Source organism: Fundulus heteroclitus, chromosome 22 (assembly GCF_011125445.2).
Source record: "Fundulus heteroclitus isolate FHET01 chromosome 22, MU-UCD_Fhet_4.1, whole genome shotgun sequence".
NCBI classification, from domain to species: domain Eukaryota; kingdom Metazoa; phylum Chordata; class Actinopteri; order Cyprinodontiformes; family Fundulidae; genus Fundulus; species Fundulus heteroclitus.
Genome location: NC_046382.1, coordinates 6,370,154 through 6,393,543, shown reverse-complemented (window position 1 = coordinate 6,393,543; position 23,390 = coordinate 6,370,154). Strand labels below are relative to the sequence as shown.

At 44.2% G+C, this 23,390-nt stretch overlaps 2 protein-coding genes across 3 annotated transcripts in view; one reads left to right on the top strand and one right to left on the bottom strand.

Moving 5' to 3' along the window:
- cdh23 (cadherin-related 23) overlaps positions 1-23,390 on the top strand; it is a 263,409-nt gene that overhangs the window by 211,922 nt on the left and 28,097 nt on the right. The window lies entirely within an intron of this gene.
- On the bottom strand, positions 1,463-21,946 carry vsir (V-set immunoregulatory receptor). Of its 2 annotated transcripts, none has more exons than XM_012866216.3 (7): positions 21,743-21,946; positions 10,836-11,237; positions 10,018-10,068; positions 9,816-9,929; positions 8,672-8,699; positions 7,665-7,840; positions 1,463-3,753 (listed from the first exon to the last, which is right to left on the bottom strand). In XM_012866216.3, the coding sequence occupies exons 1-7, from the start codon at positions 21,819-21,821 to the stop codon at positions 3,716-3,718; spliced, it is 888 nt and encodes a 295-aa protein (XP_012721670.2). In that variant the 5' UTR covers positions 21,822-21,946; the 3' UTR covers positions 1,463-3,715. The 2 variants fall into 2 exon arrangements, with proteins under 2 accessions (XP_012721670.2, XP_012721678.2); XM_012866224.3 differs by having other exon boundaries at positions 9,816-9,926.

Sequence of the window (23,390 nt, the reverse complement as noted above, 5' to 3'; positions counted from 1 at the left end):
AGGTAAGGATAAAGTTTGGTGAACTTAGGGAACCAGACATCTTGTGGCAGAGGAGGAGCTGACTGCAGGATGCATGGAAGGTGGTGTGCCTGCAGATGGAACCGCTGAGAGCTGACCTGTGGGAAGTAATTCCACCTATGGTTGTCACATTTCAGTCAGGAAAAAGAAAGGACACCCTGCCAGGTCTGGGTCTGGTACGGTTCCTTTCAGGGCGACACAACTCAAACCATTACCTCAAGAAAGTATTAAGATTCATTCTTTAAGGACCTGTAAGTAATACTGACACCTTGTGGCTCAAATCGGTACAACAGCCTACCAATAACAACAATCTAATATGCCGTTTTTAGCGGTGTGTTGCTGTTGTGAATTTTTACTTCCACAGGAAGGGTCTACGATGCTCTATTCTGTTCTATTTCTGGTCCACTTCCTTTACTGGCTTCCATGTTTGCAGGCTGCAGCTGTTTTGCCAAAATAAAATACCAAATGCTGCTCATTGTGTTGCGAACCCTGGGAACTCTCATATGATTGGCTCAGGAACCAGGAAGTAAACACAGGCTACACTCTGAACCGAAGTAGTTCAGGATCGTACCGCTAAGTTTGAAAGGAGAAAAACGAGACTAAGACATTGTTGATGGAGAATAATGATCATTTATAGGGAATGTTACTTCCATCCCAGAATGATTTAATTTGATTTTACAGTAAATAGCTTACCTACAGCTCCTTTAATGTTTAAAGTCAACTGTAATCAAACTCTTCAGATATTATGGATGAACCTTTATACTTGGCTGAGAATAAAGTTTGTTTCATTATTTTTAGATGAATAAATGTCAGATGTTGGATTAAATCATAAATAACAGAAGAGTTGTATCAGCTTTTGGATTTTCTGCAGTGCTGCTGTAACTGCATTGCAGGTAGTCGGTGCTGCTAACACATAAGATAAAGTGAACACGGCAAACCCAGAAACCGATCACCCAGAAAGTTGACGGCAGTGGAAAGCGACTGCGAAGGAAACACCTTGTTTTGTCAACAGGAAAGCCACAAGTCACGGTTCCTAAAAGACAACGGCGAGCATCGCTTTTGCCCTTTAAAAAGCCTTTTAAATGCGACTGTTCAGATTAAAAGACGCTTGCTGCCATCTTACCCCTCAGGACGTGGGTGGCACAAACCTGAGATAAACCAGGTTCCCGTCAATGCACTGTACAGACTGTTAATGTGAGACCGGCTGACAAAGGGATCACTGAGCTCTCCGTCTCCTCGAATAGAAAAGAAGAAATGTTATTTTTATTGTTTCCGTGCTCAGTGCCAACCCCCTCCCTGGCGCACGGCCTCTCAGAGCCACACAAGTGGAACGGCCTTGTTTTATCGGCCCTGAATCCCTGGACAGCAGCCGCAGCGAGTCCTTGCACGGCACCCGCCTCTGTAGATCTGTCATTGGAGATGATTTCACAGACGACACAGGAGATTTACAAGGCTTTCAGGGTTCCACTTTTATTTTTACAGGCTACTAAAAGCCAGAAAAGTCCTCTCATGCAAGCTTTTTACAGCATAAAAAACACACAGATACAACATGAAAGTGACTTTTGAGGGCAGACACATATCAATTCTTATAAATTTCGTCCCTCCTTTGCACACAAAGACGCCCCTAAACTCAGCAGCCAACCTGCTGAATTTGTTTCTGCAGATGATTTCCGTTTGGCACCAGCTGTGTGCATCTCACAGCGGTTTAAAAATAACACCTCGGGGTTGGCAGTCACACGTGGACAGAGGTGCGGTTTCATCTCAACGTTCCTACAACTGGCCCCCAGGATGGCGATTCAGACCCGTCTCTCTTTTGTTCAACAGGTTTTGGCTGTTCAGACCTAATTGCACACTTCGAACCTTTTACCCTGATAAACAGAAAACACAATATAAAAGGCAGACAGCTCCACTCCTAGAAGAGTTTTCCGTGCTATCTGTGAGGCTACATTCAAAAGATAAACATTTTTTTTTCTTTATTATTATACACAGACAATAAACTCTTTCCAAAAAAAACAATAAAATCTATTTTTAAACTATATACAAGAATGTTTAAGGCTACGGTGCAGTTGTAGAAGTACAGGACGGCGGGAGAGTATTAGGAAAAACAGAAGCAAAAAGGGAACATAATGCCACTTCTAGGAAAATATGTTGTCTTTTCGTATCTAAAACATCTTTCACCAAACATTTCTACGATAAACAAGTTTCTCATTAAACTGCTCCAATGCGTTCCTAAATCTCCAATCCAGCTGGTCAGGTCTGCCACAGATGGGAGCAGGCACTGCAAGACCACAAGATACCGGGTTGAAATCCAAGCTAGAGAGTCCTACGCATGATGAATGTCAGACAATTTGCCCAGACCAAAGGGAACCGACATCAGGTGGTGCCTGCGGTCCCTTTATCGGGTCAGCACACCTTGAGGTGTCAACCACCTGACGGACACTGCTAATCTGGGTTGTTCAATAGAAAATAATAAGGCCGTCGTTTTTGAGCCAGGTCAAAGACCACCGTCCGTCCGTCGTCTACCTACAACCGTCACATTAAGGCACATAGGCAGTAAACCCTTACATAAGTCCACCATCACCGTCACTGCAAAGCCTGGTGGTCCTTTAAGAAAACACAAACATGACTGCAAAGCATCTAAGTCCTTGTTTTTTTGTTACACAATAGGCTGTTGCTACATTACGCCCTGAAGCCATCAGGCCCAAACCCGTTTGAGACGTCGAGTGTTGCTGCTGTGCTTGGTGGCGTAGAGCCACAGAACGGCAGGATGACTTCTACTACCCTTACCAGCCTGATAAAAACCAGGCAGTCAGAAGTCTTGGCTGGAAGTGTTTGTGAAGCCAGCAAAGCCTTTCAGAAGTCCAGCTTTCAGCGCCATCATCACCTCGCACGGTGACTCGGAGGTATATGATGGTTTGACTTGAACCACTGTTTCCTCTTTGATCCTTTGAGAAAACACCCGTTAATGTGTCCCTTGCGATTGCACCCCTGTCCATTTCTTGCTCTGGTCCACTCGTCTCTTTGGTCCTTTCAGAAAAACGGAAAGCTAGACGGAAGGCGTTTGAGTCCCGGCTTGAAGGTTTTTGGTTTTTGAAATGGAGGTTTAAGAGTCTGTCGGTCTGATTGCTGTGCACAACGCCAGGTCACTTCGTGAAACCGCTCGTCTGACACTTCCCTAATGACCAGCAAAAGAGACGTATTTCCAATCAGACGCTCTAAATTTGGCCACACAAAGTTCACATTGAGAGAAAGAGAGAACAAAGATCGGCAGCCGTTTCAGACCCTGCAGAGATCGGAGTCGTTTCCCGATCCCGCTACCAGCTGCAGGCAGGGAAAAAGCTTCGTACATCACTCCTCGCAGACCAAGACCGTCACATTTATTATAGCGTCCGTCAAAGCCGGGTATCTGAGGGGCTGTGAGCTGTTGTCAGAGTTTGGAGATCAAACTTTGACTTAACTTCACGTTTGGCCTGCAGCTGTTGTTGTAGGTGGACGGGGGTATGTGGATCAGAAACGCTGCCTTCCTCCCTCCTGCGGTCCAGACAATGTACAGATGACAGATCCAGACAGGAATAATTTGTGTTTGTGTATCTACTATGAGACAGATCATAGGGATAGCATTGGTTTTAAAATGAAGGGGAGAACAGGAGAGCCGCGGGAGTCTTTCTGGGTCAACGGTGTGGGTGAAGAATCAGCTTTAGATCTGCACCAGGTCTGGACACTCCTGGAGGGTGTCTGAAAGAGAAACAAAAGAGAGAAAATCTGGGAATACGTGGAAACGGTGGAGTCCGTCTGACACAATCAGGCCCTTTTGGTTTTTTTGCTGACAGCTGACAAACATCTGGAGGCGTCTGCACATTCAGCTCCGCACTTCCTGCACAAATATGACAGAACTCGTCAAAAGGAGAGTGACGACACTGGTGTTATTGCAGTTTTTTAACCACACTGACTCGAAAAGGGGCAGACCCAGACTGATAACATTCACAGAAGAGCGGTGTTTTTGCTGGAAACTGTAAAAAAAAAAAAAAAAGAAAAAAAAGCAGAACAAAGAGGACCGAACCCACAGTTGCAACATAATCACGATAACAGGGAAGTGCTGCCTGTTAAACTGCGCAGGTTCCCTACCCACGAAGAACGCGGAGGCGTCCTCACAGAACCCAACATCGGGCGCACTGATTGTGTTTCTGCAGAACATCTGGAGGAAATAAGCCCCGACAAAGAGGCAGAGGAAATCATCCATGACGGACGAAGAAGTCTTTGAAAATATCTGAACCGCTCCTTTTTTGGAGGGGAAAAAAAACAACAGCTGGACTTTCATGTTGCAATCAAGCATTGATGTTTTTCACTAAGATAGTTTTTCTACAAGAAACAGAAATGAATGTGAGGCCAAAACGGCAGCGTCTGCATAAGACCGAGTCCAGTTTTACATCAGCAGTCGGGCATGACACCCTGACCACAGACAGGTGAGCGTCTAACAGGTGAGCTGGTAGAAGGTGTCACTAACATTTTGTCCTCAAAGCGGCTGTGACAGAAGCAGGAAAAATGGCCACGCTTCATGCATGCTCGGTATGAGGGATTGCTGCAAAGCCATCAACCATGGAGACGACTGTCCACTGTGGCTCTACACTCTTTCAGGAGGAGTGAATGCTGCTTGGAGAGACTTGATGCAACCTGCTGGGTTTCCTTAGAGAGGAAACTTTCTGACCAACCTGGAGGATTTGATGGAATTAAAGAGCCTTGAGATGACGTTTCATGAACTGGCGTTATATAAATAAAATTGAATTGAATTAAGGCTTTAATTGGGTTTGACCAGAGCCAAGTTATGACGGTAGAGCGTTCCTGGTCTGCAGGGGTCAGTCTCTCTCAGAGGTGGTGAACAACCGGAGGGTCAACGTGGGAAACGAAGGCTGGCCCACGAGGTTCAGTCCACCAGATGAGCTGCTAGCTTAAATTACTGCAGTAGAAAGCAGCCGTACCGATCAGCCCCACACCAAGGCCTGTCCTCCACAGACAGAGCCAAGAATGGGCCGCTAAGCAATGGAAGAAGTTGTCCTGCTCTGATTACTCCCATTGAAGGCTGGGTTCCTGCACCACCCTACCAGGGCAGCACATGGATGCACTGTTGGCAGAACGCAAGCGGAGCCAGTGTGATGCTTTGGCCAAGGCTCTGCTGAGAAGCGCTGGGTCCTTCTCTCCACGGTGCTTGAACATGTACCAGCTACCTAAGCAACGTGAAGGTCCATGCGGTCCCTACCAGGGAAACGATACTCCCCGACGGCCTCCATCAGCAGGACGCTGCTAACGGCCACGAAGCAAAACTGTTTCAGGAAGAAGCACAGCAACGACTTTCAGCTGTGGCCTTGCCCCTCCAGATAATCTGTGAGACGGGCTGAGCAAACAAGTCCAATCGTTGGAGGTCGCCAATATCACATGACTTCTGTGATCTGCTGCTAACATCTACCCCAGAACACCTTCAGGGGCCTAATGGAGTCCACCCATCAACGGGTCAGGGCTGTTTCTGCAGCAGGAGGGCAAGCAATGCACTATGAGGCAGGGGGTCATAATGTTTTGCCTAATCTGAGTATATTTGTCATTTTAAAAAGATTACAACTTGATGAACTGAATGCAGAGCCTATTTGCGTTGCTAAACTGCCTTGTCAGCATTCTTCCCTTCAACGAGCAATACCCTCAACAAGCCACAACCAGCTGAAGCTCTTCTGAACACTTATTTGACCGTTTTAGGGAGTATTTCTTCATCGTCTGAGATTTTTCTGTGAGGAAATTCAATCATCCAGCTCGGTATGCTAGGAATGTCTGCCCAGGTGCCCATTGGCTCCAGAAACCCCCTGGAATCGAACCCCGTCCCCGTTCCTAATGCTTTGATACTCTTTTGGTTCGAGCAGCGAGCTGATGGAGTCAGACGGGGAACAAGCGCTGCTGGACGGGTTTTATCAGCATCCGCCAGGCCCTTTAAAGGGTGAACATGCATTTCTGCACGACAGGATATTTCATCACAAACACGAACGCAGTCACAGCTCGGCTGGATTGCACCAGTCGCTGTGTGGATGTTGTAATCTGAACTTTCTGAGCTGCAGCCTTGTGTAATACTCTCACAGGACGCCACAAGTACCACTGACCAGAAACGTAGAGACGAGTGTCTAAAGACGAGTTCGTTTTCTACCAGCGAACACAATTTATTTTCTACCTGCATCACCTGGAGAACATTCTCCTTGATAGAAGATCACAAAGTCGGTTAAGTTATTCAGTTTGGTCTGAAGGACACCAAACTGAAGGACGAGGACCGGTGCAGTGGGAAGACGGAAAAACGTCTTCATTTTTTCTGATTTTTCAGGCAGCGAGAAAGAATTTACCCTTTAATGAAACGAGCGAGCGATCAGGTAAGCGAGGAGACCAGAGAGGTTTTGGTCTGACTCAAAGAGAGAGAGAGACTGCGAGCTGCGCTGATCTGGGTCAGGTCTGCAGGACGCGCTGAAGGATGACGGTGGAACCTGCAGGGTAGTCGTCTGCTGAGGTCTGAAAGTCTCATTATGACTCAGTCCTGAGTCCTGGAGCCAGAAGACCGAGCGCAGAAAACCACCTGAAAGTGGTTCTCCTCTGAGACGCTGGCAGGACGTGAGAAAAGGCCTGAGATCACGAAAGCTGGCAGAAGATGCCTCAACCAGCCGCTAAGTGAAGGATGTGCCTCAGAGTCAGGCTTTTCTTACATTTATAACCGATTAAAACGACACAACTTTATTAAAAAAATTTATATTTCTTAAGCAGAAATGGACAAAATACATTTAGAGGGAAGACGGACTTCAGGAAGCTTCGTACATGATTAGACTTTAATAAACGAATCCTTTTTCATCTATCATTTATTATTTACACTTAGACTTTTTGGGGAGGATAAGATATAAACTATAAACACTGCAAAAACAAAACTAAAAATAAGTCAAATATTCTTGAAATTAGTGTATTTGTCCTTGATTTGAGCAGGTAGATGATTTGCCAATGGAATGAGATTTTTTTGCACTTAAAATAGGAACAACTCATCTCCATCATCTTATTTCAGGTACAGGATGTCTAATTATCTTAGTTTAGGGGTCAAAATACTCATTCCATTGGCAGATAATCTTATTTAGCTGCTCAAATCAAGGATAAATGCACTAATTCCAAGACAATTTGACTTATTTTTAGCTCCGTTTTTGCAGTGAACTACCACTAATCTGAGGCACTTTTGATCCATTTCAGTTTGCTTGATTTCACTCCACCCTTCCAGAATAAATGAACCCCGTTAACCTGAAATAAGCATTTATAGCAGGAATTGCTTCATAATTGCTCCAACGTTTACGCGGCAGCAACCTCCCGTGTTCCCCGTTGCCAGACCGTTGCCTTCCTTTCTCAAATAAAGCCGTCCAAAACCTTCTGCTTCTTGTGTCATGGTCCAACCAAACCAAATCTGGGCCACAGATTCAGTCAGGGTCAGTCTGGTGGATTTGGAGAACTTTACCTGGACAAAAGAGGATCCTTCTACCAAAGGAGAGCGGACGCTGAGTCTCAGAGAAAAAGGGCTTCACTAGTTGGCCCTAAGGTGTGTTTTTCTCTCCTAGCAGACCTTTTTCAGCCTCGGTGTCCGTGTCGCCTACCTTCAGACGGGAAGAACACGTCGCCGTGCGTGGGGGGAGAGAGGGGCGTTCCCGGGTCGGACAGCAAGTGGCGGCCGGTCTCCGAGGCCTGCCTGGTCAGGATCTGGGACACGGTGCGGGTCTTTGTCTGCGGGGACCCCCCCAGAAAGACCGGGTTCTCATGGCACTGGGCCTCACTGGAAGCACAAAGACACACAATAAGGAGAAGTCAGCAGGAAACCAGCAACATGACTCAATGCTCCCTTACAAAACTGGCCTGTTGCTCAACGCAGACGCCTTTGTGTTTGTGTTTTCTGCCGTGAACAGATTGGTGAGCAGAGGATTAACCTATACCTGGAGACAGTGACCAGTCAAACAGGCCGTGTGCTCCTGACAGCACCGTGGTCTGGCACTGCAAAAACGGATCTAAAATAAGTAAAATGTTCTTAACGTTAGTGTATTTGTCCTTAATTTGAGCAGGTAAATAAGATTATTTGCCAATGGAATGGCAAATAATCTTATTTACCTGCTCAAATTAAGGACAAATACTTATACTTATTTCTAGTTCCATTTTTTGCAGTGGAGACGCTACTATACCCTGCTTCAGTTCACAACCCCATCTTATCACAGATGCACCCAACCTTTTCACATCAGCTTATTTTTCTTTCTACTGGGGTATTTTTGTAGATTCAGCAGATAAATTACCACAGAACCACTCAAATCTGACTTAAACTTTAATTTAGTTGAATATCGCTTTCTAAAGATTTTATATTAACCCAAATTTCCTTTGATTCCTGTTTGGATGAGTTGACTCTGACCAATTGGAGTCACATAGCATCTCTTTACTGTAAGCTATAAGTATGCTGAAGAAAAACACTGAATCATCAGCAAATTTCTACAACAATTAACACACAACCTGTAAGAAACCCCCTAAAACTGGCCACCAAACGATGAAGGGATGAAGCAACCAGCCTCCCGGTATGTTCTGATGCTGCTCTGAGCGACCAGCTGACTGTGGGAAAACGTACCTGTCCATCCTCACCAGCTCCTGTCCACCTGGGAGGAGAGAGGAAACAGGAAATGAGCCATTGTGACCGAGCTGGGACGCGGCAGAGCGACAATGTGCTTCCCACTACGGTTAATCGGCCACAGCCACAGGAAACGGGTCACACACGCGACAGTCTGGGAAGCCCGGCGTATTAAAAAAAAATAAAAACACACGCAGACCTGAACCAGAGCTGGGAGATGGAAATGATTTGTGTTCACGCTGCTGCCAGCATTGGCCACCGTGCAGACCTCTGCTGCTTTGAAGTTTTAAACGTGATAACAAAGGTTTTAACTGTGATTAACCACAACGTTCTAGATGAGTTTCAGAAACAACATCAAGGCCTTATTATTACCAGACCAGCAGATCAAAACATCTGTGAAATACCACCTGAGGAAGATGTCAGAGAAGTCTAAAAAGGAGCCTTTAAGGCGCGGTACTAGCAGTTATTTACAGATGGAGAAGACCTGGAAGCACGGTGGACCTTCTAAGCAGGGGTCAGGAACTAAAATTACTCCTACAGCATGATGAGGATGACTCCTCCAGGAGGCCACGGCGTCTGGAGCTCTGCAGGCATGGGGCAGACCAGCCTCCATGGGAGCAAAAGAAGCCCAAAACGGTGCTGACCCGAACAAACACAGAGGTCCGGCTCACATTCACCACAAACATCTTGATGATGCATCACTTTTGGGGATATTTAATCTGTGACATGATGCTCCCAGGCTGCTTTGCTCTTCAGGACACTTTGCTGGAACTGATAAACCCAGAAGTTCTGTTCCCCAGCATGTCTGGTCATCGGTTTGTCACCTTTACCTCCAGAACCAGGATTTAAAACACACCAGAAGGTCTGCACTGGAGTGTCTCACAACCCAAACAGAGGGTTCTGGAGTGGCCTAGTCAAAGTCTGAACACCGATCTGGCTGAGATCCTGTGGACTGACTCGATAAAAGTCGTTCATTCACATAAACATAGTCTTTTTATGTTTTTTTATAAACTATATTCTAATACTGTACATAATAATAAATAAAATCATTCATTTCGTTCCCAGCTTAGATTTGTCTCTGATAAATTGTTCTGAAACGATGAAGGCCGACCCAAAGCAACGATGGAGGAGTGTTAATACGTACGCCTGTGTGACTGGGAGTTCTGCCGCTGCTTGTAGACCAGCACCAGGATAAGAGGCAGCGAGAGCAGAGCCAGGATGCAGGCTGCCAAAGCCAAGGCCACGGGCACCGAGGCTGCTGCAGGAAAAGCAGGAATTTAATTTAAGAAAAGACGCCAAGCTGCCAGTCATGGGCCGCTTTTAGAGAGCCGGGAAAGATTTCATACCTGCAGGAGGCGTGGTGTCCCAGAAAGTGCAGTTTACTGGCCCGTCTCTCCCTGGAGAAACAAAACATCTTCACATTTACGGCAAATCCTCCTCAACTAAACTCAGACCAACTCAATACACTGCAAAAAGGGAACTAAAAGTAAGTACAATTTTCTTGAAATGTGCGTATATTTCCTTGATTTGAGCAGCTAATTAAGACCATTTGCCAATGGAATGAGTAATTTTACCCCTAAAATAAGATAATTAGATAAACTACAATTGAAATAAGATGATGGAGATGAATTGTTCTTATTTTAAGTGCAAAAATCTTATTCTATTGGCAAATAGTCTGATTTACCTGCTCAAATCAATGAAAAATACACAAATATTTTACTTACTTTGAGTTCCCTTTTGCAGTGTATTTCATTTCTACACTGCAAAAACGGAACTAAAAATAAGTAAAATTTTCTTAAAATTAGTGTATCAGTCCTTGATTTGAGCAGGTAAATAAGACTATTTGCCAATGGAATAAGATTTTTACACTTAAAATAAGAACAATTCATCTCCATCATCTTATTTCAAGTGCAGGATGTCTAATTATCTTAATTTAGGGGTCAAAATACTCATTCCATTGGCAAATAATGATATTTACCTGCTCAGATCAAGGACAAAAACACTATGTTTAAGAACATTTAGCTTATTTTTAGATCCGTTTTTGCAGTGTAAACATGCCGGCATCCCACGTGTTGGATAAAACACATAAACAGGCCTTTATTCTGAGCCGACCACTTGAGATGAAATCATAAATGAGCTTTCCGTCCCCGGCTGCTGCGCTTACTTGGCGTGACGTGGAGGATGATGTGGCTGTGGCTGTTCTGCAGCACCTTCGGATGGCTCTGATCGGCGCTGACCTCCAGGGCCATGCAGCAGTAGCGGCCCTGGTCGGCGTAGGTCACGTCCTGCAGGATCACCGACATGCTGTCGGCCGTGTACTCCATCTTCAGCCCCTGCGGCAGCTCCTTCTGGTTGCGGAAGAGATGGCGCGGGCCTTGGCCCACTTTGCAGTGCTGGTCCGTGTGGGGCGTGAAGAGCCATCGCTCCCGTATGTGGTCCTTGGCGTACGCCCCGGCGTTTTTCTGGTTGCACACCAGCCTGGCAGTCGCCCCCTCCGGACAGGAGTAGTGCAGGTGGGCGGCGGCGACGCTCAGCGGGGAGTCCGGGTGGCTGCTATCCGCCTTGGCTGGAGAGAGACGACAGAGGAGAGTCTGATCACACTTCCTGCTAAATCCAGGGTTCAATTAAGCCGTTTGACAGATGGCTCGTATTTTATCAGGTTTAATGCACCAGAAACACATGAAATGTAAGAAAAATTTGAAAATATTTGGTTTTCCTGCAGACTAGAACTGCAAAAATCACAGCGTGTGTTGCATTCAGCCGCTGTAAGCGAACGCTGCTCCTGCTGGACGTCTGTCTGGGTTTATATCCACCAGCTTTGCATGTAGAGCATTCATCGTCCTGCTGACTCTGACCAGCTTCACCGTCCGTGCTGACAGACAGCATCCCCGTAGCATGATGCTACCATCATGTTAAGTAGAGTCCTGCATGTAATCTCATCTGACCAGAGCTCTTTCTCCCACCTGCTTAGCCTTTAGCAAAGGATGAACAACTAGGGGAGTTTTTCTTTCCACTGTCACTTCATGCTTGCTCAGAATGAGGGATTGCAGCAAAGCCATGTACAATGCAGACGACTCTCCCTGTGGCTCTACGCTTCTCCAGGAGTGAATGCTGCTTGTTGGGACTTTGATGCAATCAACTGGTTTCCTTATATAGGACATTTTTGACCAATCTGTATAATATGATTGATTTGACTTTGTAAAATGCCTTGAGATGACATGTTTCATGAATTGGCACTATATAAATAAAATTGAATTGAATTGAATAGGCACCATTCTGTGTTGGTCTATTGCAGAAAATATTAATAAAATACACTAAAGGTTGTAAATGTTAAATGTTTAGGTGCTATGAATGCTTTAGTAAGGCGTCTAGTCTAGTTGGGCGTAGAGTTAACGTTGGTAGCTGCTAGTAAAAGGAAGAAGGTCGAGGAAATAAAAAGGAGCTGAGAGGTTCAGCCACGGGGGGAAAATGCTCCAATATTAATGGATGAGGGATGATGAAGTCCCACTTGGTTCAGGTCATTTTAGGTCTGCCATGACTAGATTTTCCAAAACAAAAATGTAAATTAAATCCATTAGAAAGCTGCACAGACATAAGGACAATTAGCTGATTTGGAGAAGCAGAGATCAGCGTCTCCATCCTTACCGCCACCTCTGCACCTCTGCTGAGAGGTTTTGTTGCTCTGGTTGCTGGTTTGCTGCCAGCTGAATGGAGAAAAGCTCAGAGTGGCAGAGTCTTTACACCTGGACAGAAGCCAGTGATCTAAGAGGACAAAAAGCCCAAACACACCTGAGCAGGTAGGGTTTCCAGGAGGTATTATGACGAGACAAGCTGAGGTCTTCTCTTTCCAATTAAAGTGGAGTCTGTCTTCAGAAGTCAGATCCAGTTCCTGTCAGGCTTCGACCGTCGGATCAGTTTATTACCAATGACTTCTTCTGCTTGGCAGGCTCAAACCCACGTCAACTGAATCCTTTCAGGGTTCATGTTTAGTTTAAAGAACATAAAGTGACTTAAATGTATTCCTGGAGTAAATCACAGCTTCCTTTAGAAGCCAAACTAGATGTGAATCAGCTCTGATGCCGCGACGTTTCCCAGACACAACCACGACACAAACAGACCTCTGCAGCAACGAGCAATCCCAGCGGGGACCTAAAGTCCAAGCTTAGCATTTTCCATGACCAGATTCTGCATGTTTTCCCTTTCTTTTTTTTTTTTTTGGTGCCTTTGGGTCAGAACAGTTTGTTTTTCATTTTGTGGATTTAAACTGCGGTTAGAACCACTGAACAATCTGCTGACTTAATCAAGTATACGGTACCACCCTCTTCTGGGAGCCAAATTGCAGGTTCCTCTTTAAATTCTATGTATATATATATCTATATATATATATATATAGATATATATATATAGATGCAATAATAAAGCAACAAAACGGCAGATTATCTGCAGATATGTGTATTTGTATACACCGGGAAGCACACCAGACAGCAGTGAGACATCTCCTGCACGCTGCACCTATCTCACTCTCATGAGTTCTGTTCGTAACCACATCCTGTTTTAACTTCTTTAGAGATGCAGTAAAATGCACGAGGAGATGCGCTTTGTTCCTGAACGCTTTTCGTCACAACAAAAATAAAGCTTCGGTCAGTAGCTGTGGTCTAACAGCGCCCCGACACACAGATGCTCTGGGAGAGAACAACAAAAAGGTGGAGAGCGTCTGGAGAATCCCTCGGAGCGACTAACGCGCTCCAGTGAGCCCGACGTGAACGCCAGTGGAGCAGCCCAACGTGGCTGCAGCAGACTGCAGAGCGGGTGCAAGCGCTGGAAACTGCTATGTGCAGCTAAAGAGGACAGGAAGTGTGTACGAGCTAGCTACAAGGATGTGAGGGGGTGGACCGAATCAATAGAGAAGTATGAGAAACAGCAGCGTTACAGTAAGCGTGTGAATATGCAGAGCGGTCAGCAGCAGGTCTGAGGAGTGGACTTCCTTCCTGAGTCGTCTCAGCGTGCTCAGGCTCCCCCGCCACCTCCCCTCTGCAGGCCTTTAAACAGTTCCTGCACCGTAACCAGGAGGCCATCACTGTAAACCAGCCCTCCCTCCCCACCACAATGATGCATAGAAATCTGAAAAGTGTGGCGTGCATTTGCATCCAAACTTTGCATATCTGCCTTCTGTGACATCTGCAAAGCCTTCGGGGAGCGTCTCAACTTCATCAGCTGTGCACGTCTTCACACTGCAGCTTTTTTTCCTCCCTCTGTCTTCATAAAACGGCTCCAGCTCAGTGAATTTCTCGATTTTGGTTCAGGTCTGGACTTTGACTAGGCCATTCCAACACATGAAGCATTTAGTGATAGAAGTAGGGTTTTTTAATACTTAATACTTTACAATTACTGTAGTTCCCCCCCCCCTCCCCCCCATTTCTTTTACAGGAAATGTTCAGAAATATGTACTGCAAAAAGGGAACTAAAAGTAAATAGGACTATTTGCTAATGTACCCCTAAAATAAGATAATTAGACATCCTGCACTTGAAATAAGATGATGGAGATGAAAAACCTTATTCCATGGGCAAATAGTCTTATTTATCTGCTCAAATCAAGGAAAAATACTAATTTCAAGAATATTTTTGGCCCATGGCTTTACTGCACTGCAAAAATGGAACTAAAAGTAAGTAAAATTGTCTTGAAATGAATGTATTTGTCATTAATTTGAGCAGGTAAATAAGATTATCTGCCAATGGAAAGAGTATTTTTACCCCTAAAATAAGATAATTAAATATCCTGCACTTGAAATAAGATGATGGAGATGAATTGTTCCTATTTTAAGTGCAAAAAATCTTATTCCATTGGACAAATTGTCTTATTTATCTGTTCAAATCAAGGAAAAATACTAATTTCAAGAATATATTTGGCCCGGGGCCTTCCTAGCCAAACTGGTTCTTGCTGTGGCCCCTCTCTGGAAACTAAAAAAATATATAAAACATCATGCCTGTTTCACTTCTGGCCTCTTATTTACATATATTTCCTTTAATTTGTGGATTCTTTGTGTTTATCGACTTACAGTTTTTAAAAACTTGCTTGTTAATTAGAATGATTCTTTGTTTTTTTCTGTCTACCAACAGCAGAAGTGGGAAGTATTGCAACATGTGTGAAAGTTTACACAGAAAAAAAGCGCTCTTTCAGCAACTTCTTGCTATTTAATCAGACTGAGCGATGAACTGTGAGTTTTTGGCCCATGCGCCAGGCGGGGAGCCGTGTTTGGGTTCGGCTAGCACACAAATCAGGAAGCAAAAGCCGCTTGTATTTCTCTTTAATGTGAGAGGCGGCTGACAAGGTTCGCTATCAATCAGCTGAGAGGGAAGTACAGTAGCATAATACGCTGCGACCTTTGCTCTTTGGCTGGCCGTGCGTGTCTGAGCGCGCACAGCGTGTGCTTCCTCTGCGCTACAGAAGATTTTCCTGGCAGCTGGACTCTACAATCACTATTGTGTGCAAAGAGAAGCAATAGGAAGAACGTGGAGGGTGATTAAGGTGAAACTGGTATCCTCTGGCTGTTCCTGTCTGCTCTGTGGGACAATAGGAGGAGGAGGGTGGGGGGGGTCTTCGGTTTCACGCCCGCCTCGCCTGCCTCTGCCTTTTCTTGCCTGATTTACATAAGTGTTGAGTTTCTGGTAAAAATGAGTTCAGATCAGAGGCTGACGGGTTCAGGCGGATTGCGTTTCACACGTCTCTGTCCAACAAAGGCCGCGCGGCGTTGGGAGGGAGCTTATATCTCACGTTTGGAGGCGCCAAGCGAGCGTTTTTCACCCGCATGGGCCCCCCGGCTGCTGTGATCGGGCAGACAGCCTCAGCAGACACCAGGCGTGTTGATTAATACGTGCAGCGAGGACTTGTCTAGCATGTGTGTGCAGCTGACGTCTCTCTCACAGAATTAGGTTCCTCCTCCTGTGATGTCTGCCTCCAGGGCCCCCACAGCCCCCCCCCCCCAGAGGCCCCCAGGAACAGGCCCTCTTTGTTGTAGGCCTCGGTGTCACCTGTTCGGGGCGTGTTGCCGCTGACAGCTTCCTCGCCCTCAGACTTGGAGCATTTGATATCCGACTCAGCTCCAGGTCTTCTTTTCTGCTAAACTGTCCGACCGGTCCCTCTCGCTGCCATGCGACCGCACCGCGCCTCATTCCCGCGCCCAGAACCAGGCGGGGAGTGTCCGCTCCACGAACGCGGACCAGACAGCCGGTTTAGTTAGGAGCTCCAGGTGTAACGCAGTAACCAGGTGAACAGTCACAGGAAGTGCTTCAATCTGATGTTTGGAAACTTACTGGTGGCAAAAGGAAGTGGTTAAATGTCAGCAGGTCACCATGTTCAGCAAAACACCTGGGTATTTATTTTCTCTCCTTAGTGGGGCAACTTATACACAACAACACGCTTCTCATCAGTAATTAAGCAGATCTGTGTGGGTTTAAAAAGGCCAGTTTATGTAAAGTCGAATTATTTATTGTTGGGAATTAAGCTGCTTAGTTATTAGCAGCTTCATCTGATATCTGCCTTATTTAAAGGTCCATTCATCTTAACGTGGAGGAAAAAAGACGCTATAGCTGTAAAAGGTTTTTCCTCGTATCTTCCTATAACTTCTGGAGGGAGCAGGGCTGCTCCTCCCCCACCTGTTGCTGAGCATTGTCCGTCAGCTGGCTGAAAGAAGGCTGCTGCGCTCTTACCACAACCAAACCAACGACAAATTGGTCTGTGTGGAGGTTTTCCACTCATAAATAATACAGACAGTCATGATATAAAACCTCCTGCTGACCTGACGGACGGCTTAGAAGCAGATATCAGCTGCTTTTTTTTTTTTACCGCTAGTCCATGAAAAGCAGCATTACAACATAAAAAAAACAGAAATTTACAATCTAAGCACGGAAAAACTACTAGTAATTTATGCTATTTTTACTGAGTAAATGTAACAAAGTAGCAATAAACAAATAAATCAGGGGTTTTCCACTTGCTAACAGGGAGTTATTGCTTTCCACTGTCACCACGTGCTTACTCAGCAGGAGGGATTGCCTCATAGTAGACTCATAGATGGTTAACCTTTATCAAGTGGGATTATTGACAAAATTTGACTACAGTGTAAAATACCTACAACCTAATTGGAATCTGTGTAATTAGATTAAATCAAAGTAACTGGGTGATTAATTTGATGTGTTGAAATTAATTAGGTTAAATGTTCAGAATGAATCATCATAACTAATAATTGTGTTGTCCACTAGAGGTAGTAGTAATATTTGTAGTTTTCTGAATAAAGTGATTATATGTGGCTCTGTGTTCGTACTTTGACTTATTTCTGTACTTCCACTGGAGGTTCTCATACCATGAACAGCTCACCAAGGCCCCAGCTGGGTTTACAAAGTCACACTGTTGGTGTTGTTCTGGTTTTTTTTAGCACGTAGTTCTTGAAGAATCAAGGCTGTAAACGCGTTGGTTAATGCCGCGACCCTGGGCTGCTCAGAAAAATCACCCGCGTGGGGGACAAGCTGTTCCCAGCAGCGTGGAGGTCACCACCGGCGGTAATGTCGGGCAGAAATCGCTGCATGTTAAACATGAAAAATTTACAAACCTTTCAAGATTATTGCACGCAGAGAAAATTCCCAAAACAAGAGGCGCTCCCCCTCCTCCACTTCTCTCGCTATTACTCACGCACATGCAGCATATGCCCACACAGCTGTTGCATCACCATACGCCGGCTTCCTGCGTCCCCCAGCAGGCGCCTTATCGTCGATAAGATTGATTACGGAAACACGCTCTCTAATAAAGATGCACCCATTTAGCTCAGGATCGATGTGAGCACGACACATGAAGGAAATCAGAGAGGCGTGAAAACCGAGCGGATACATTACGGAGGGCCACAAGTGTTCCTGTGCAGTACATAAATATTGTTTAGTTAAAATTAGCTCACCAGAAATAGGTTCAGTGAGTAATTAATTCATTCCTAATTAGTAGCTTCTCAATAATTTTAATATGAATTTAAATATTAGAATTAATGAGTTAACGGTTGTTTATTTGATGTTTGTTCAAATCATACAAAATCATTTCAAATTTTGTTATTTCACAGATGCTGTAGGAGAACATTTCAGTATGCCAAAATTACCACAATGTACTAAATACTTCATCATAATAATAATAATAACTATATCTGTCAATTATTTGGTGGAAAAAAATAATAAAAATAAATGTCAGTATGTCAAACATATTTGTTTATTAATATCTATTCAATTATTGTATAGCACCTGTGAAAAAGAGTGGTTTAATTTTTTAAAAAGGCCATAGGTGTCCAAATTTAATCATTAAAATAGAATTACATACATTTTCCCATTTTAATTACACTGGAAATACATATATTGAATAAATAAATAATGTATCTGTAAAGATATTTTTGTCTGATAATTTATTAGATGCATACCTAATTAACAGATCTTTAATTAACATTTTAGAGTCATTGCATGTTAGAATTATGTAGAACCATTTAAATATTTCATAATTTCCTTGCTGCACTGCACCATGCCATTGGGACTGTGGCCCTTTAATTGGAGCCTAGCATCTGATTGGTTAACCAGCACAGGGAGTCTACATCAGACCAATTATCTGAACCAGAACCGTGTTAGCTCCGCCCGCTGGTTTAATTGGGGAAAGCTGAAAGATGCAGTTCCTACATTTTTTATCTAAATTCATGATGTGCTGCAAGACAATGACATGAAAATATTTATTTTAAAGAAATTATTTTATATTTATTTTAAAGACATAATTCTGTCCTCTATGAATAAAATACATTTAATTGTGTATTTAATCAAGTATTCATGCATTCGACCATTTAAATTAGTTCATAATGCACTACAGTTGTTTAATGATTTGTTTATTTATAGCACAGTGGCCCTTTTGGACCTCCATACATTCAGTGTTCCTATTTGACCCTTTTTTTCCTGCACCATTGTCCTCCACAAGAAGCCAAAAGCTTTTCTGGGAGGAAAAGAGCCGCTGATTAGAGCTGGCTTTGACTAGGGTCATATTTTGCCAAGTGGAAATCCGTTACTGGCAGTGGCACAAACAACTGTTTTCATCGTTGCTATAAGACGAAGGAAACTCCCCAACGACGAGGATATAACAGAAATGGGGTGAAGGCATCACAAATGAGACTTTTTCTGTCTTAATGGAGCCTCTCAGGCTTTTCTTTCTTCAAGCTGAATCCAGTTTCACTTCTTTCCCCTCAGTCTTAGACTTTAACCACATATGACTCAGTTGTTTCTATGGTGTAAAGCTTTTTAAACCCACAAAAAAATACTGCACTTTTTATTTTGAAGAGTTACAGACACTCAATCAGCAAACAAAACAGCAAATATATTCCTCAGTTTATGAAACTTTATCGACACAACTATTAAAATTTGTATTTTAAGGAAAGCAATGCATTTTATTCCGTTTAAGTTTTAGTATTTCCAGACAAAAACAATACTGTTACAAGAACAAAAAAATAACCTGGTAAAAATAAAGTTTTAATGTAATTACGGGTGAAGCCAGACTAATAACCAGCCCACTTTGAGTGTGTTTTTTGAAGATGAATGTACCGAAACCTAAAGGATGCTATTTTGGAATAATTATAATATATTTTTGCTTTATGTTCCATATTGGGCGATACACTATTAAAAATCTATGGAAAATATGCGTTTAAGAAATTAGATGATTCTCATTAGGGTGCGTTTTGTAAGCGATCTTCATTTAATTTCTCTGCAGAATAAAAAAACAGCTTCTACTAGAGCTAGTCTGGAGCCCAACCACCACAAGTGTTTACGAAAACAGGTACAGCAAGGGGTCGATATTTAGCTGCTAGAGCTGCAAGGTGTTAACCACAAGATCAGATCTTATCGTTTTAATGTTAAGAAAACAAAGAACTCCTGTTTGTTGTTTTCACAAATAGAAAAATGGAGTCACAGATCAACTGTTTGAAAGAAGTCATCAGATCTCATCAAATTTAATCTTAAAGTGGTCCTGATGCCAAAAAATATATATATATATGGTCACGCTTCCATGAATCTCTGTTTTAAAAAATTTCGGTTCAGTTATGAATTCACCGGTTAAAGTTTGAAGCAGAAGCTAACGTCTCTGTTGTTAGCTAGCGGCAACGGTTAGCTAGTCCAGGTCTTCTCACGGCACTCACAAATAATTCACGTCATCTCTGTCGTTGCTTTTCTTTACAGAGCTCACAGAATAAACAATTTAGAAGTAGAGGAAGGGTTTTCTTTTGTGGTTGTGTGTCTCTTTGTTGTTGGCCAACCAAAGTTGTCTGTTAGCCAACTTAGTCTATATAGGCAAGAGTCAAAAACTACTTCCTTTCTGACAACAGAATTAAAGCTGTTGTGATAAACTTTTGTCTGGTCAAGAGATTTTCCTTTTTCCACAAGAAAATCTCGAGCAGAACTCCTGGGAAGTCTGTATCGGGCCCTCTCCCGCTGCAGCATACGTCTCACGTTTCTTCCCACGCACGCTTCGGATTTTGTACAAATTACACAATCGTTGTCAGACAAACAAGCCAGATAAAGTTCTGCCCAGAGGTGGGAGACGAGCAGCGATGACTCCCTAACCAGGGTTTCACATAATGACTAGAGTCATCATTTTCCCACAGACCTGGGAGAGACCCAACCAGGTCATCTGAGTTTCAAAATGCAGATGCAGCAATTACCAGAAACCCCAACCACTAGGGGGTGCTAAATGGACCAGAGGCGGTTTTAATGTCAGATCTGGAGGCGCTAGGTGAGGAGTATGAAACGACATAAATCGACAGGGCGGCGTGCCTGGAACCGGTCGACTGACCCAACCGGGGTCCAGAACAGTCCGGTGTCGGTGTTTCCATTTATTGCAGTCTTAATATGCCCATCTAGGATCCATATGGGTTCTACTTTTCACCAAGAGTTTTCAAGCATGGGTAAATATTCAATTTAATTTTATTTATATAGCGCCAATTAGCAGCATGTGTCCTCTCAAGGTACTTTACAAAGCCAAATTCAATCAAATCATACAGACAGATCATCAAGGGCCCTTTCTGTAGCATGCTGACAGTCACATCTGGGGCCCACTATTTACCCTCTTTTCTCCCCATAGTTGGCCCTTGTGGCAACATACAACGATTAAAGGTAGGGGGTACACGTTTTGAGCACTTTAATCACCATTTTTAAAAAAAAGATGCTGATACTGGCTTGTTTACATGTGTGAAACTAAAGGGTGCAACATTGAACTGTTGTCAATATGTCTGCAAAACATCCATTAATTTCCTGACGCAAGGAAAGCCGCCCCGTCTGTGATATTTGGTAACTTTAGATGATATATTTTTAAGGTCTGTGGTCAAAGTAATCGCCTCATCTGGCTGACTTTCTGACTTTGCATATCTAAATAGACTTAGCAGTGATAACCTGGCGCCTGCTGAGGCTCCAGCTGTTTCTGCGTCTGATCTGCGCTCAAAGCGCGCAATCCCCGCAATCCCGCGGCAGCAATTCACCGGAGAGAAATCTGCTCCTTATTAAAGGTCGGCGTGAAGCAGCTCTCCTCTTCCTTGGGCGTTTATCGACATTATTTCTGGACGAGCAAAATCTTAAAAGAAAGTAAAAAAAAAAAAAAAAAATCCGCTCCCAAAAAAAGTGTGGCGCTGTTTGTAGGTGGGCTCCCCGCGGGGAGGGGCTCCTAAAGCCGCTCCACGCCAGATGTTCCGTCTCTAAACAACAGCAGCAACCCGAGAAATGTAGAAAATGTTTTTCCACCACGGAGGGTTTAACCAGACGCGCTCCGGCTGGAGCTGTGATGCTGCGCAGCTGTTTGGAGAGGCTAAGGCTCCAGAGAGGAGGAGGACAGCCCTCACATTACGCCAGGCTGGAGCTGTCAGAGCACAATTACTATTTAACACACATTAAGCAACAATCAGAACTTCTGTGAGGTTCTACGGTGAAAACAAGCGACTTTCTGTTTAGTTTTACGATCAGTTTAAACGTGACAAGTCTCCACTCGCCTGGAGGCATTAGGACGCATCCAGGGATTTACGCGCTTACCTCCAGCTCCAGCCAACACAACACACAGGATCCAAAAGAAGGACTTTGTCCCCCGAACTGATGTCCGTCTCCTCTCCATGGCTGGACGGCTGGACTTCACAACAACAGCAACAGGCTGGAGCAGAACCTCCTCTCTCAGTCAGTCTGGCTCTCTTTAACGCGCAGTGAGACGCAAGCAGGCAGCAGAGCGCTTCTCTGGCTTCCTCCAAAGAACTCAGTGAGAAAATAGAGGTGGATGGCCCCGCCCCTTCCTGGACTCTAAGCCCCGCCCCCCGCAGCGTTACGCCAGCAGATAGAAAACATCATAAAACATCTTCATGAGCGCTATAAAAGTCATTAACAGACTGCCTGGCATTTCTAGCGCCTCCAGGAACGATTTATACCTTCTTCAACTTTATTACATTAAACACAAACTTCAGTCTTTTTTTTTTTTTTTTTTTTTCACAGAGTCAGTATTCTGTTATTGTCATTGTGCAAGAAAGCGAATTTAAGGAACAGCGACTCTCAAAGGCAGTGCAAATAAATAAATAACAATAAATTAGATACATGTGGTAGAAACAGAAACAGCTGGGATGTTAAGGAAAAATAAGTAAATAAATGATGATCAGAGTTTGGATGAGATTGCATCATTCAGGGCAACCACAGCTCCTGGGTAGAAGCAGTTTTTTAGTCTATTAGTTTTTTTAATTTATTGCCCTGAAACACCTCCCTAAGGGCAGGAGTCTGAAGAGTCTGAAGAGTCTGAAGAGGTGATGGTCAGGGTGGTAGGAGTCCCTGATGATGCTGTGGGCTCTACGGAGGGAGCAGGTCCTGTAGATCTTCTCTAGAGATGAAAGAGGGAGCCAGTCAGTCTCTGGGCAGTGTTCATGACCCTCTGGAGCTACTTCCTGTCTGCCACAGTACAGCTGGAGAACCACAACAAGATGTCATGGCTCACCACCGACTCCACAGAGCAGCGATAGAAGGACACCATAAGATGAGTTCTCTGGTTGTTCCTCCTGATGATTCTCAGGAAGTACAGTCTCTGCTGTGCCTTCTTCAGGATTAAAGTGGAGTTTACTTTCCAGGTTAGGTCTTCACTGAGGTAGGTGCCCAGGACCCTGAAATTTGGCACCATCTCCATCCTGTCCCAATTTATAGTGATGGACTGAATGTCTGGTTTCCACCTCCTAAAAATGATACAGCCAGCCTGAGAGCAATCTGTTCTGTTTCTGCCTTCAGAGGATTAATCAGAGAACAAACAGCATCATGGAGACCAAGGAACCCTGCAGACAGGTCAGGGTGAACGTTGTGGGAGGTGTTTAAAGCAGAGTAAGGTTCTGAAACACTATTGGGAACTTTGAGCGTGTCTAATTTGTTGCACACACTGCTAACATCAGTTAGCCTGGTTCCTGAGCATGTCATTGAGGAACCCTGCTGCGTTTCCACGAGGCTGACATTGGATCTGACGTCATTCACAGATCCAGGTTCCAACGTCAGCGATAAATAAAGTTCACCATATACGTAAAAACCCACAAGCACTTGTTCCTGGTTTCCTTCTGCCAAGCTCATTTTATTTTATTAGTTCCTTAAATGTTCTCCACGGCACTCTTCCGCAGTGTTTCTAACGAATCAGAGGTCACTGCGTTGGAACAAGTCCCATTCATTC

Bases quoted from the DNA above. Each gene is read 5' to 3' on its own strand.
- vsir (XM_012866216.3), bottom strand. From the start codon at position 21,821: ATGGAGAGGAGACGGACATCAGTTCGGGGGACAAAGTCCTTCTTTTGG. The intron at 9,930-10,017 runs GTATGAAATCTT...CTTTTCCTGCAG, and splicing joins GGACACCACGCCTCCTGCAG to CAGCCTCGGTGCCCGTGGCC. The intron at 7,841-8,671 runs GTACGTTTTCCC...TTGTGCTTCCAG, and splicing joins GAGCTGGTGAGGATGGACAG to TGAGGCCCAGTGCCATGAGA.